The sequence below is a fragment of the Anguilla anguilla genome, chromosome 7 (assembly GCF_013347855.1).
Source record: "Anguilla anguilla isolate fAngAng1 chromosome 7, fAngAng1.pri, whole genome shotgun sequence".
Classification (NCBI taxonomy): Eukaryota; Metazoa; Chordata; class Actinopteri; order Anguilliformes; family Anguillidae; genus Anguilla; species Anguilla anguilla.
In genome coordinates this window covers 34,713,726-34,730,110 of record NC_049207.1, presented here as the reverse complement: position 1 = coordinate 34,730,110, position 16,385 = coordinate 34,713,726, and the positions used below count along the sequence as shown (strand labels likewise).

The window sequence follows — 16,385 nt, the reverse complement described above, 5'->3', positions numbered from 1 at the left end:
CCAGGACAGCACGGTACAGGACGGCAAGCATTTGTATCCTACCTGTGCCATGTTGCCTATTGCGCTTCTCCATTACACAACAGACCCGTGAAGGTAGGAGGAGTAAAGCGTCCTAAATGTGTAATAATTAACTCTTGTATGTATTTCTAAACTCTCGTATGTTTTCTTGTATGGGGATGGGACGATATGAAAACAATTTTCACCATCCACCACATTTTGAATATGAATAGAATGAATGAATATAGTTTATATATGAATATAGAATGAATATAGAATATATTTTGGCAATGGTCCAACACTCTAGTCATCACTGTTGCATGCATCACAAAAACTATTAAACTACTAACGCTGACATTACAGTGTGAAATATCCACATTATATAATACCACTAACCTATTTAAAGACACTCAATTTCAAAAATAACGTATATAACTGAAATATTTGAGCAGTAATACTTACATTACGTCTTACGTCTGTTACTGTGAATGAGTGAATGCGATGATAAGAAAATTTTCGGTTATGCCGACCTATAAAACGCTATTCTAAAAGCAAAATTCTAAAGGCAAGCTGTTGACTCTCAGAAACTTGAATTCTGATTCTGTTGTGGCTTTGGATCTGCCTTCCTTCAGTTTCCAAGTGCCTTTCGGTGGTGTAGGAAACTGTACTCACTGACACCTTGGCTTGCTTTGCAATTTCTCAAAAGGAAAGACCTACATTTTTAAGGGTTATAATGGTCTGTCTGTCTTTCTTTGTTAATTGCCGTTTTCTCATCAATTATGATAGCAATATACTACTTCCTGCAGTGCAATATTATCCAAATAATGCATTGAAGGGTGTAGTAATACAGACTGTTCCAACACTGATTTTATACAGCCAGAGGGTTTGTAAGTAATCAACAAAATGTGGGACACCTGCAGGAATTGTTTGCATCAACTTTCAAGGCTTAATTTACTTCCATTGCTGCAGAAAAGCTGTAAGTTGTTAACCCATTACTTGTTCCCTGAAAGAGGCCTTTTTTATGACTCTGAAATTTACATAATTTTTCCGTTTTTGGTGACCTAAAAAAAAGTTTACCACTTTACCTTTCAGGTCATTCACTGGACTTGAACTGCTTAAATTTCAATAAAACTGGAAAAATGGGGGTGTTCTAAAACTTTTGACCGGTAGTGTAGTTTTTATATTCTTGCAAGACTAGATGAAGTGCATTAGAAAAATTCCATGTAACAACTTGCACTAGTGGTGTAAACTGGCTGAAGAAGCCAAAACGTGGTGAAGAAGTTCACTTAACCCAAGTAATAAGGACACAATTGTGATCCTCTCCCATAGCATGTCGTGACAGAATAATAACAAGGCATATAACATGGTGGTTGAATGTGACACTTGCCAGTTGTCTTTAGGCAACGACAAAACAAATGTGCATAATTTTTTTTATTATTCAGTCATTTAATGTACTTTAAAACTTATTTTTCTAAGCCTAAATTTCCCACTATAAAAGTTCACCCGAACTGTCTGGGCATGGTAATGAGAACTGTCAGTTGACTATGATTGACAGACCGTGCCACGTTACCATAGCTACCTGCATGATACGCGCTCAATCAGTGTTGCCATATTGGGCAGGTTTCCACCCAATTGGGCTCCTTTTGATTACGTTGGGGGGGCAGATGAAATTTGGGCTACTTTTGTCAAAATTAGGTGGGTTTTTGACAATTGTTTTCACAATATTACCAAACAAGTAGTACAGAAAATGTCAGGAACGAAATGCATAAGCCCCCCCCCCAGGGTGTGTCCGGTCAGATTTCTTTACGGGGCGTGAAAAGGGGAGCGGTTTCTGTACGTGTGACACACCAAGACGAGAACATTCTAAACCGGTCGAAAATAGGACGATAAATTTAAAACGCATATTTCTCCAAAAATAAAGAACGGACATATTTAATACTTTACTCATCGTGTTTCCCTCAATGCCTCTTGTGCACATAAAACCGAGAAAGTGTGAAAACCACCATGTTACTCCTTTAAGACCACTTCTCTACGTGTCCTCAACCTGAATACACGGGATCGCTCCAGTCCTGTCCTTGGTCATGGACTGCTTCAGCCCTGTATCTCCCCTGCCCATGCTTTGATGCTGTCTGGAGCTTCAGATCAATCATCCAGCTCCTCTAAACTGCACTATTCTGAACTACACCATTTGGTCTATTCCTGTTAGCTTTCAACTCAGCTGTAACCTGCTAAACCTATTTTATTTGCTGTCTGGAACTCTACACCAGGCTGGCCCGTGGAGGATGGAGATTTCTCACCATTGTTTGAGAGTTCTCCCCAATGGGAGTTTTTTTTACCTTATGTACTTGCTATTTGGGGGTTCCGGCCTGGTGTTTGCTTTGTTTGCTCTTTTTGCTCTGTCTCCCTAATTATTTCCAAAGGTTAGAATTCATTTTGAGATAGATATTTTGCTTAATGTCTTCATTTATTCTTACATGGTTGTTTAGATTTAGCCTAGTTTTTATATTTATAGAGAAATCAAGAAGTAGGCCTGTTCTGTTGAAGACAAGAGGTCACTTATTTCAAACCGCTAATTAATTAACGGTTTCATTCGTTTATTCATTTGCACGTGTACATTTATTTGTTCATAATGTTTAAAACAAAATAAACAAGTAGCAAGAGCCTGGTTTATGCAGCAATACTTGCGCACTTCCTCATTATTCCCACAAATCCATATGGTAGCATAATGCATTCTGTGTCGGCAACTCAAATCTTTCACCAAAAGCAGCAGTCTTAATGTTTTGATATTAATTAAATGCTCAAAAATATGTTCTTATGACTCTGCATTTGACTATGTTAACGTGATCTAATACTATATATCACATCATTTTTAACTGCCCTCCAACATGGAATATCAGAGCTAACCACGATGAAATCGCTCTCTACCAAATTACATCTTGTTACAGCCATAATGTACTGTCAATTTCAAAGCTTCTGTTGTGACAAACCAAGCACTCATGACTTGATGCATAAAATAAACAGCAAAATTAAAATTGTGAAACATGGTTGAAATAAACTTGAGGACGTTGGCAAGAACAAGATGTTGGCAAGAACAAGAACATCATAGAAAACATTCAAGCTCTCTTTGATCCAAGTACTTTTCTGATCTGAAAGGCCAACTGGAAAGAGCCTAGAGGAGGGGGATTTGCCCATACCTTTTTGACCTGTTTGAGGAAGTGGTAGCCCAGGGCCAGCTTCTTGTAGGCCTGGCCGTAGGCGTCTTGCCAGGCCTGAATGGTGTGAATGGCCAGGGTCTTGAGTTTTCGGGCCACCTCTTGGGGTGGCGGGAGAGGCTGCTCGGCGTCCGTCTCCACCGTCAGCTCCAGGAACTCTTGCAGGTTGGACACCAGCAGCGTGCGGAAGAGGTGCGAGCGCGAGAACAGCTCATCGGTGATCTGCAGGGCTGAGAGGCGGATCTCGGCATGCTCCTGGGCCAGCTGCATCATGATCAGGTGATAGACATGCTCGATGTAGTCGTTTGACACCCTGCAGGGTGCAACAATGGACCAGGGCATGGCGGATAAATATTATAACCCCACACAAACTTTTTCCTGATTGGTCAGAACTCAGAGTCTCATGTGACATCTATGATCAATGCAAGTACAAGTGCGAATGGGTACAGTATGTTGTTTTTCTCATCTTATGAGAAACACATGCAAATGAGTCCCTCACGCACCTTATTTTCTTGCTTGGGCAACATTATAGCATATGCTTCTTAAAAAATGCACATCATTTTTGGTAACCCACTTTTTAAGAAGAATATTCACAAACTCCTCTTAAGGCTGCTCCATACTTTCTGCGTCCGCGGACAGCTGTGGACTTGTACCGGTCGCGCGGACGCGCACCCGGTTCCATTCATACTACAATTGAGTCTGGTGTTCCACGTATATGCATTTCCCGATCGACACTCCATTCCAGTTCCATTACCACAGAGTGAATGCATAAGTGAATGCGATAAGAAATTTTCCGGTTTCGCTGACCTAAAAAACGCTATTCCAAAAGCAAAATTAGACATGTTATACATTGTTAGAAAGCTTATACTCTCACCTACTGAATAAATGAATTGTCCATCAAGCCAGACTGTACTAGAAAGGGCGACAACGCAGTAAACAATATGTGTGGTATTACGCACAGCTGTTTTTGGAGGTACCCAGGCATCACAAATGCACGTGTATTTCACAACCGGATTGTCCAAGACAATATATGACAACTCAGTCTAAAAAGGGACATCTCTACGCATAAAACCAATGGGAAGGTTGTATATTTATTCAATATTTAGTCCCAGATATTGACTGTAGAATGGCATGGTATCATTTTTTTTTAATTTTGTCTCGTTTATTTTGTTATTCAGTCAGCAGCGTTTTCACTGCTGTATTGGCATATCTTAGGGCTATTGTCAGGTTTATCTTGTTGCTATGACGGAATACGATTTTTGAGTGGTGAAAGAATATTTTTATGAATGCCCAGCCTAGACAATATAAATGTGGGTAATGGCGGATCTCCTCGCACAACTCTCTTCAAAACAAGCATCCATTAAATTTTGTTATTTGGAGCATGCGCAGTCGGCGCACTTGCTATACGTACAGTCCGCGCGGTCACAAATTTTGGGTTGCGCGCGGACGTCCACATAGGGGTCCACGTGGACCCTCCGGACATGGGCGGATGACCACATTTACGTCACGAGGACCAAAGCGGACCCTCGTGGACACGCGGAAAGTATGAAGCAGCCTTTATGCGGTTTAACAGCTATTTTACCTTTGCTTCTTCCTGTCTCAGGCTGTGTGTTTTGTGTGTTTTTGTGACTAAATACCAGCATATTGCAATCTTTGTCCTGTGGTCTAATGATAAACTTCAAAATGTATGAAATAAATAAAAAATGTGCCAATGTAGCAATGTGTTGATTACAGTTGAGGCCAAAAGTTTACATACACCTAGGCTAAGGATATTCAAACTCAGTTTTTCACAACTCCGCACATTTCATGTTACCATACATTTCTTTTGTTGAGTCAATTAGGGCATCTACTTTGTTCACATCAGAGGTAATTTTAAAACAATCGATTAGAGACAGATTTCTTTCAGCTTTAATTCACTATATCAGAATTTCAGTGGGTCAAAAGTTTACATATACCAAGTTGACAACAGTCTGGAAGATTCCAGAAATTTACGTAATGACTTTTGATAAGCTTCTGATTGGCCAAATGTCATAATTAGGAGTTAATTGGGAGCTATTTGGCACCTGTGGCAATATTTAAGGGCCTACCTTTAGAGCCACTGCCTTTATGCCCTTGATACCATGGGAAAATCCAAGCAACTCAGCCAAGGCCTCAGAAAAAAATGAAGGTACCACGAGCAGCTGTATAAACAATTGAATCCAAATATAAAAATCTTGGGACTACACAGACACTACATCATTCAGGAAGGAGGCACAAATTAACTCCCAGGGCTGAAAGAATTCTGATCCGAAAGGTTCAACTGAACATCAAGACAACAGCAAAGGAACTGGTGAAGGAGTTGGAGGCATCAGGTTCAAAAGTATCGACATCCACCATCTTACATCGCCATGGCCTGAAAGGCTGTCACGCAAGGAAGAAGCCCCTACTCCAAGACCAGCATAAAAAAGTTTACAGGTGATCACCAGGACAAAGACCTAGCCTTTTGGAGGAGTGTTCTCTGGTCAGATGAAACAAAAATTGAACTGTTTGGCCATAATGATCAGCGCTATGTAAGAAGGAAAAAGGGCGAGGCTTTCAATCCGAAGAACACAATCCCAACTGTGAAGCATGGGGGTGGCAGCATCATGTTGTGGGGGTGTTTTGCTGGAAAAGGGACTGGACTTCAGAAAATAGATGGCATCATGAGGAAGGAGGATTATCTAGAAATACTAAAGCAACACCTCAAGACATCAGCTAGTACACCTCCAAAGTTGCAACAAAATGGCTTAAAGACAACAAATTGAAAGTATTGGAGTGGCCATCACAAAGCCCTGACCTGAATCCCATAAATTTGTGGACCGAACTGAAAAAGCATGTCCAAGCAAGGAGGCCCACAAACCTGACTAAGTTAAACCAGTTCTGTCAGGAGGAATGGGCAAACATTCCAGCAAAGTACTGTGAGAAACTTGTGGAAGGCTACCCCAAGCATTTGATTTAAGTTAAGCAGTTAAAAGGCAATGCCACCAAATACTAAAGAAGGGCATGTATACCCACTGAAAATCTGATATAGTAAATAAAAGCTTAAATAAATCTGTCTCTTAGCCATTATTTTGAAATGACCTCTGATGGAAATAAAGTAGATACCCTAATTGACTTAACACAGGAAATGGTAACATGAAATGTGTGGAGTTGTGAAAATTTGAGTTTTAATGTCTTCAGCCTTGGTGTACGTAAACGTTTGGCCTCAACTGTATATTGTCTTAATCTGTCACTGATCTCTGTTGTTTGTGCATTAATTTCCTCCACACTTATCCATAACAAAATCATTTTATTGTTTTGCACAACACGTCATAGTTGCACATGTCCATGCTGAATACCAGAGGATTGTTGATGTTGAAATGCCTATAGCGACATCTGGGCTGTAAAGCCTAGAATTTATATTCGCAATTATTTTTCTGGGCCAAAATTCACTCTCTTGAAAAATATGACACCTTTGCTTTGTTTTATTTAAGCATAAGCTTGACCTCTTTGTTTTTGAGAGAAATTTTAGTTTGGATTATTCATTATAAATGAAGGGATTACCTCAGGTGATTAAATATGGGTATGGTTTTGGAAGATCAAATTGACCCTGACACTGCTGGGAAAAGTACTTCGACTTTTTAATTTCACTTTTTTATTTTTATTAAATTTGCAAAAAATTAAAAAAACCTGTTTTCGCCATGTCATTATAGGGTATTGTCTGTAGATTGATGAGAATAAAAATGAATTTAATCAATTTTAGAAGGCTGTAACGTAACAAAATGTGGAAAAAGTAAGGGGTCTGAATATTTTCTGAAGGCACTGTATCTTGAATAGACCTAAATAAATAAGTACACATGCATAAATAAAAATAATGAACCAATTTCATACTTGCAAATCTTTTTCACCTCCTTCATTTTGTCTTGGTTCAATTTTGGCTCCCCAGAAGTGGTCAACTCCTCGACCAACTCCGACAGCTTCTCCCGCTGGGCGTGGTCCATGCCCCTGCCTATGACATCACACACAGGATGAAAAAAAAACCACAATCAAACTGGGAGGTTCATTCCATTTGTTATATGCAGAACTCTGATTACTGCTAGAGTGATGCCAGTCGGCATAGTTAGCAGGTTCAATTAATCTTTACCATTTTCACCAGACTATAATCACATACATTGTCACTGAAGAACCCTGTAATGATAACGCTATACAATGTAATGGTCTTGCTAATAAAGATTAACTCCAGTCAGCAGGGGCGTAGAGCACCCAAAACTTTTGAGGGGGCACAAACACAAACAAATAAAAAGTAGATGGTTTCTATCATTTTGATATCATTACTTTTAACGGCAGGCCTAGATTTAGCTTGTTTTAATTAATGACTTATGGACAGTGCTCTTTTTTTCCTGTGTGAGTAACTGATAATTTTTTACATTGAAAATGTGTTTTTGTTTAGACAGAAATTTCACTGTAGTTACTTTTTAAGACAGCAGCTAGACAGCTATGCAACAATTAGATATATATATATTTATCAGAGGAGGCTGGTCCATAGAGGCAGAGGAGATTGCTCCTCCTCTATTTTTGAGAGGCAAGAGGGAGATCAAAATATAAAAAAGAGTAATTGGTTGAAATAAACCATTACCAAATCTCAGTATCATTTATAAAATTATTTTTCTCTCTTCTTTGGAAAAAATCCATTATTGAAATTCTGATTAAAATGCTTCAACAGCGACACCTGCAGGGCAGGCAAGAGGGGAAACGGCAGTCTGTGTGAAGTGGTGGTGGTGGACAGAGGAGGACGGGCTCCTGCTGTCCTCCTTAGGGTGGGATCTCTTATATCAATTTAATGTACTTCATTTTTTTTCATGCTAATCTGTTATTGGCCAAAACACGTAAAATGATGCTCCAACGGAGGACGTCCTCCCTAACCAATCAACAACCAGAATACAATATTGACATCGCGTTGGTCCAATGATAATTTCCAAATTTTATCTTCAATTCTCTACTACTGTATTGTAACGTGCAAATTGCGAACTACTTTTAAACACATCACTAAAAAATTACATTGTATTTAGGCCTTTTCAACCAGAGGATGCTGGTCCATAGAGGCAGAGGAGGTTGTCCAAATTTCCTTTTTTCAGATTTCCCTTTTTTTTAATAAAGCAGTAGCTAGCTACTTGCGTTAGCCAATGCAACAGTTAGCTTGTTGTAGCAGCCCTGAAGGACTGCTAAAGAGTATCTTGCAGGTTAAATTTTTTACGAAATGTATACTTTTCAAAAGACCATTTGAAAAGTTAATGCAGGATCTAATATTTTTTTACAAAACATAAGGGTACAAATTCGTAACAGAAGGGAGTCTGCCTGCCTTAGCCCAATGTGCAGTAGTAGGTGGTAGTGAGTCTGAGCGGTCGTGATATAGTGAGTTGGTCTTTTTTCAGTAGTTTTACATTGCATTTCACCGTGTATCATAATGGTACATTATTGTGTTTGTGCAGGTTGCACAAACTCCAGCCTGTCAGGACATTGAGCACACAATTTTCGTAACAGGAAAAGGAACGGTGCTAGCTTTCGTGCCTGGGTGCGTTCTGTACAGGTGAAGAGACGGGATTTCACTGCTGCATCTGTTACAAAAAACGCGGTCCTGTGTGGCGCTCGTTTTAGACTGGATGATTATCTTCCCGGCAATATTATGGAGGTCAGGATGGGATGCCGAAGCCAGGACCGAGTGCGACTTACAGCTGGTGCTTCAGTGCCTGCCATCAGCAGCAGGTTCTGGTTCTGTCTTTCTCCAGAAAACGATGTCAGCTAGGTCTATCAACAAACATTTGGCTTAGCCATACCCTGAAGTCCTCAATAATAATAGTATTTTCCAAGAAATTACGAAAAATCTTTGACAATGTTTCATAAGGTGCAGCGTCTTTTACTGCTACCACAGAGTGAATACGATGATGAGAAAACTTTCAGTTACGCTTATTGTGTTCAGACAGTGACCAGACCCGGAGCTGCGTTTTAGTTTTTATTCTCTCAACCTCGGTTACAACGCTCACGTAAGCTATCCGGCTCTGCCACGCCCACAAAACGCTCTTAAAGGCTTCAGTCCCCGGAGCAGGCTGCCAGCTGAGAGAAACAGCGGGGAACAGGGATGATGCAGGGCCTGTCGGGGCCCGAACCCTGTGCAGGCGGTTCGAGTGCCACCGAGTCCCATCGTCCAGTCTGTAGGTGGCCGGTCCTAGCTGCCGAGTCACCTGTCGAGGCACTGACCAGTATGACTGCAGCTTGTTCTTGCGGTGTGCATGTTTGATCCGGACCCAGTCCCCTGTGGACAGGGAGGGGTCCCGTACTCTGCGCACGGTGTCAAACCTCTGTTTCATCTGTGCCTGTGAGCTGCGGACCTGTACTTTGGCTTTTGGGAGCCCTGGGCTCACACGTGCAGGGGCTGGCTTGGCTCTCAGGCAGTCCAGTGGTTGTTTTAATGGTAAATGGACTGCATTTATATAGCGCTTTTATCCAAAGCGCTTTACAATTGATGCCTCTCATTCGCCAGAGCAGTTAGGGGTTAGATGTCTTGCTCAAGGACACTTCGACACGGCCAGGGCGGGGTTTGAACCAGCAATCCTCCGACTGCCAGACAATCGCTTTTACCTCCTGAGCTATGTCGCCCCAGTAAGGGGGTGACACCCCAGTGGTGGAGTGCTTGGATGCCCGGATTGTCAAGAGGGTTTGATTGAGTGCAGCACTGAAGGTTCTCCCCTCCTCCAAACAGGCCTGTATTCCGTTTTTTAAAGTTTTATTCAGTCTTTCTACCCCCCCATTACTCTCCAGGTGGTACACTGCTGTCCTGATGTGCTTAATGGACCGCCGTGACAGGAACTCAGAACTCAGACGATATGAATTGGGGCCCATTGTGTGTAACGGTGCTAGGCTGCCCCCAGCGCCCGAAAAGTTTGTCCAGGCAGGTGATGATGGCGTGTGTGGTAATGGAGCCCAGCTCAAACGCTTCCGGTCATTTCGAGTGGACATCGTGCACTACCAGTAGGTAGCGGGCGTGTGCAGGTGCCCCGTGAAGCTTGCCGCAGAGGTCAATCTGAATATGCTCCCATGGCACGGACAGCCATTGGAGTGGGGTGAGGGGTGCTGTGGCTGGCTGGCCCGTTTTCCCGCTCAAAAGGCAGCAGGTGCAGTTTTTCACCAGATCCTTTACGTCGTAGTCAATGCGAGGTCACCACACTGTGTCTCAGCAGCGCTGCTTCACCTTGACCACTCCCAGGTGGCCTTCATGTGCCATGTGTAGGACTCTGGTCCTCAGCATCTCTGGTATGACCGTGCGATGGCCGCGTGCGAGGCACCCCTCCCCCCAGCATGAGAGCTCGTCGTGGACTCTGTGGTAGGGGAGTAGGCTGGCGTCCACTTTAGCGGGCCAGCCGTCCTGAATGTAGGTGCGGAGGGTGGAGAACGTCTCGTCCTCAGCCGAAGCCTGCTGCAGTTCGGCCAGTGTGACTACTGCGCTGGGGGGCCCGTAGAGCGTTTGGACCTAGTCCTCATCCCCCTCTGAGTCTGGCGTTTCACCCTCCAACCCCGTTGTGGTGGAGACTGCCCTTGATAGCAGGTCCGCCACCATATTCGTGCGCCCAGGCACAAACTCGAGTTTGAAACTGTACTGGTTCAGTCTATCAGCCCACCTCAGCAGTCTCAGTGGCCTGTGCCCTGAACCCTGGGTCGCCAGCAGTGTCATCAGAGTCTGATGGTCCGTTTGGATGGAGAAGGCCCTGCAGACAAGCGAGGGCCTCCCTCTCCCCCACTGAGTAGTTTTGCTCAGCCGGAGTGAGCGCCCGCGAGGCGAAAGCCACCGGACGCTCCACGCCCTCATGGGCCTGGGAGAGTACAGCCCCAAGTGCCACCCCAGAAGCATCACAGGTGACCAGGGTGGGGGCAGTGAGGCTGAAATTGGCCAGAGTGGGTGGGAATGTGAGCTGCCTTTTAATGACGCGCACGGCCTCCTGGCAGGCCGGTGTTCAGTCCCAAACAGCATCCTTGCGAAGCAGCTGGTGCAGAGGGGCTGTTGCGTCAGAGTAGTGTGGCAGGAACCGGAGATAGTAGGTAGCCATCCCCAGGAACGAGGACAGCTGGGACGGTGACCGTGGGTCTGGAAGGGACAGAATGGCCTCAGTGTGAGACATGATCGGAGTGATGCCCGCCCTGGAGAGCCTGAAGCCCAGGAACTCGACCTCCTTGGCCCCAAACACACACTTTTCCGCGTTCAGGGTGACGTTGTGCTGTCTGAAGCACTGGAAGACCTGCTCCAGGCGAGCATCGTGCAGTGCGGTGGAGGGCACGTGTACCACCACATCGTCCAGGTAGATGGAGACCCCCGGAATGCCAGCCAGGATGAGTGACATTATTTTTTGGAAACAGCTCGGGGCCGAGGACAATCCAAACGCCATGCGCTTATATCTGAACACCCCCACATGCGTGACGAAGGCTGTGAGGTCTCTGCTGGTCGGCGCCAGGGGAACCTGCAGATAGCCATGACGTAAGTCCATCTTGTTAAAGACTGTAGAGACATGAAAATGGCTGGTGAGCTCCTCTGCGGTGGGGAGGGGGTACTTGTTGGGGATAATGGCTTTGTTGACATCCGTCAGGTCGACGCAGAGACAGAGTCCACCCCCCCCTCTTCCTGGCTACCACCAGGTTGGACACCCAGGGTGAGGCGTTGACTGGTTCAATGGCATCGGCCTTCGCGAGGCGACGAAGCTCCTCCCCCACCACGTCACGGATGGCCAGGGGAATGCGTCGTAATGGCTGAATAACTGGCCGTACAGATGAGTCCACCGTAGGTTGGTGTACGAACCCGGACATGCACCCCAGGCCCTCAAACAGCTTTGGGTGGCGGTCGGGCCAGGAGGTTGTGACCTGTAGGACACGCAGGCCCCCAGCATCAGTCAGAGAAAAGTTCAGTGCGTGGAAGAGGTCTAAGCCCGTTATGTTAGCTCCCGTACGTGTGATGTAGAACTTAGCATCAGGAGCACGTTGGCAGTTATACTCCACCGGGAGACAGGCCACACCCAAAGTGGAGATAGGGGCATTGCCGTAGCCTGACAAGGAGTTAGCAGCTACATCAAGGGGCACATGACTGAAATAGCGTCCATACGTGGCTTCATTCAGGAGGGACACTTTAGCCCCGGTATCAGTGAGGAGTGGTATGGAGGCTCCGCCCACACCGCATGTGCAATGCCTAAATGTGGCCCGCTGGTTCTGCACTATGTTTATAGGAACAGCAGCAGCGGGTGACTGTGCAGGCGGGGAGCGGCACCAGCGTGCAAAATGATTCAGTTTATGACAGTGACGGCAGCGCTTACCCAGAGCAGGACTGGATTGGTCTCTAGGTCCATGCTTAAGAGAGCCACAGTTACCACAACGCCTGGGCCCCCTCTCCCTTGACACTTCATTAGCCACTTTGTGTACATCCAAGCTCTCATTGTCCAGGGGCCACATGGTGGATGGGCGGTGTTGATGACGTCACGGGCTCATGGACTGCGCGTGAGAACTTCCGTGCCTCCGTTTGTGCTGTTTCTAGCTGTTTCCCAATCACTACAGCATCTGCTAACGTCATGGAGTCCGGTTGTAATAAGTCTTTCTCTCAGCTAAGGGCATGCTGTTTTCTCTATCAGCTGATCAACTATCAGACCATCTTCCAACCCCCCAAAGTCACAATCCTTAGCTAGCTCACGTAGCGCCGACACAAACTGAGCAATGGACTCACCGGACTTCTGAGCTCTCTGACGAAACTCAAACCGGTGCATACGTCGGCTCTTTCCTGAGCTGAAATGCTCCTTGAGCGCAGCAGTAGAGGCGGCATACGTTCGATCCATCACAGTAAGGGTAGCGAAAATCCGTTGCCCCTCCTGTCCAAGGCAGTGCCTTAGCATCGCGTACTTTCTAGCCTCCTGCAAATCGTCATGTCCCAAAGCTAACAGATAGTCATCAAACGACATTAACCATCTGTCCCAGGGAACTGCAGGATCACCAGGAACAGGTAGGAAAGGAGGGGGAGGTGGTAAAACGAAATCAGACATCCTCGTTCGCCAAATATTGTGTTCAGACAGTGACCAGACCCGGAGCTGCGTTTTAGTTAACTTTATTCTCTCAAACTCGGTTACAACGCTCACGTAAGCTGTCCGGCTCTGCCATGCCCACAAAACGCTCTTAAAGGCATAGTAACACATATGCCGGTACACCAGTAAATTCCACTGCTTAAACAGACATAACAACGCTGACCTCTAAAACGCTATTCCAAAAGCAAAATTAGATAAGTTATACATTGTTAGAAAGCTTATACTCTCATCTAATGAATAACTGAATCAAGCCAGACTGTACTAAAAAGGGCAACAATGCCATGAACAACACGTGTGGTATTACACACTGCTATTTTGGAAGGTACCCAGGCATCACAAATCCGCATATATTTCACAAACGGATTGTCCAATACAATATATGACCACTCAGTCTCAAAAGGGACATCGCTACACATAAAACCAGGTTGTATATTTATAAAATATTTAGTCCTGGATATTGACTGTAGAATGGCATGGTATAATAATCTTCTTATTGTTCAACTTGACCGCTGAATAGAGGGTTGTATAAAATTCCCATTGTAACATACTGGGTGCTGCGTCACCCCTAGTTGGACTGACAGGCTTCTAGTGACACATTACGCACACACAAGGTTCATTCCCATCCAGAGCCCGCACTGATTAGATGTGTATTTCCCTCTCGTTCACCTGGCCCCTTTTTTATATTCATCCTTTGTGTTGTAATATGATATGATATTTGTTCCTTATGGAATATGGGGATAAACTTCAGGTGCATTACCTTACCTTAGCTGTATTGTAAGTTTGCATTAGGTTGCTAGTTGGATTATTGCTACATATGAACATAAGAACTTAACATAACTTGAACATAAGAAAGTAGAAATAAGTAGCCAACTAGTGCAAAATAACATGACTCCGTGGGTTGGTTTTCCTCCTATCCTCCCGTTTTTTGAGTCACCAGCCGCCACTGATATATATATATATATATATATATATATATATATATATATATATATATATATATATATATATAACAAAAATATAAACACAACACTTTTATTTTTGCAGCCATTTTTAATGCATTTAAATAATACCTCAAAGATTTCTTCTATGTGCACAAAGAAATTTGCCCACAAATTTGTTTATATCACTGTTAGCTAGCATTTCCTCTTTGTCAAGATAATTCATCTCCTGCACAGGTGTGGCATATCAAGATGCTGCTTAAAAGTCACAGATGCCTCAAGAGTTAAGAGATCATGCAATTGGCATGCTGACTCCAGGAATGTTCTGTAGAGCTGTTGCCAGAGTAATGGGTGCTCATTTCTCCACCATAAGAGTCATTTCAGAGATTTTGGAAGTTCGTCCTACAGGCCTCACAACCGCAGACCACGTGTAACCATGCCTGCCCAGGACTGCCACATCCGACTTCTTCACCTGCAGGATCGTCTGAGGCCAGCCACACAGCTGATGAAACAGTTGGTTTACACAACTGTAGAATTTCTGCACAAACTGTCAGAAATTGCCTCAGGGAAGCTCATCTGCGTGCTCGACGTCCTCACTGGGGTCTTAATTTGTTTGCAGTTCGGCATCACAATCAACATGAGTGGTCAAGAGCTCACCTTCGATGGCCACTGGCATGCTGGAGAACGGTCCTCTTCACTGATGAATCACAGTTTCAGCTATACAGGCCAGATGGCAGGCAGCGTGTATGGCGTTGGGTGAATGAGCAGTTTGCTGATGTCAACGTTGTGAACAGAGTGGTCCATGGTGGTGGTGAAGTGTTGGTATGGGCAGGCATATCCTATGGGCAGAGAACTCAAGTGCATTTTATCCATGGCAATTTGAATGCACAGAGATATCGTCATGAGATCCTGAGGCCCATTGCTGTTCATCCACTGCCATCACCTCATGTTTCAGCAGGACAATACACGGCCCCATGTTGCAAGGATCTGTACACAATTCCTTGAAGCTGAAAATGTCCCAGTTCTTCCATGGCCTGCATACTCCCCAGACAAGTCACCCATTGAGCATGTATGGGATGCTCTGGACCGGTGCATTCGATAGCGTGTTCCAGTTCCCACCAATATCCAACAACTTCGTAGAGCTATTGAAGAGGAATGGGAGAATATTCCACAGGCTACAATCAACAATTTGATCAATTCAATGCGAAGGAGATGTGTTGCGTTGCATGAGGCAAATGGTGGTCACACAGGATACTGATCGATATTCTGTTAATTTCATGGTATCTTCTTTTTTGGGGAATCTGACTAACAAATGCATATCTGTATCCCCAATCACATAGATTCATTACGCACTCTATTGATTTTATTTCAGTTGACTGATTTACGTTTATTACCTTTGAACTCAATAAAATCTTCGAAATTGATAAGTGTTGCATATATATATATATATATATATATATACATATATCAACATAAAGTGCCTTAGTAAGATGTTGGGCCACCACGAGCCACCAGAACAGCTTCAGTGCACCTTGGCATAGAGTCTACAAGTTTCTAAAACTCTATTGGCGGGATGTAACATCATTCTTCCAAAACATATTCCCTCATTTGGTGTTTTGATGATGGTGGTGGAGAGCACTGTTGAAAACATCAGTCCAAAATCTCCCATAGGTGTTCAATTGGGTTGAGATCTGGTGACTGTGAAGGCCGTAGCATATGATTCACATCATTTTCATACTCATCAAACCATTCACTGACCCCTTGTGTGCCCTGTGGATGGGGCACTGTCATTCTGGAAGAGACCACTCCCATCAGGATAGAAATGTTTCATCATAGGATAAAGCTGATCAATCAGAATAACTTATTATTCTAGGATTTAGTATTGATTTCCATCTCAGGAGACAAGAACACCCAAACCATGTCAGGAAAATGCCCGCAGCAGCATAACGGAGCCACCGGATCCCCTCACTGTAGGGGTCAAGCATTCAGGCCTGTATCGTTCTCTCGGTATATGCCACACATGCACTCGCCCACTTGCAGAGAACATGGTGAAGGATGACTCATCTGTCCATATCCCTTTTTCCCCATATCTCTGTAGAACAGTGCCTATGGTTTTTACATCACAGAACCCTCAA

The 16,385-nt window shown here is 44.3% G+C and overlaps 1 protein-coding gene across 3 annotated transcripts in view; it reads right to left on the bottom strand.

The window, feature by feature from the left end:
- uvssa (UV-stimulated scaffold protein A) overlaps positions 1-16,385 on the bottom strand; it is an 86,307-nt gene that overhangs the window by 56,995 nt on the left and 12,927 nt on the right. For all 3 annotated transcript variants that reach the window (XM_035424831.1, XM_035424830.1, XM_035424832.1), the window contains 2 exons: positions 7,098-7,215; positions 3,192-3,522 (listed from right to left, as the gene is read on the bottom strand). In XM_035424831.1, coding sequence (XP_035280722.1) covers positions 3,192-3,522; positions 7,098-7,207 — 441 coding nt within the window. In that variant the 5' untranslated portion in view covers positions 7,208-7,215. Of the gene's footprint in view, positions 1-3,191; positions 3,523-7,097; positions 7,216-16,385 lie in introns of those variants that run through there.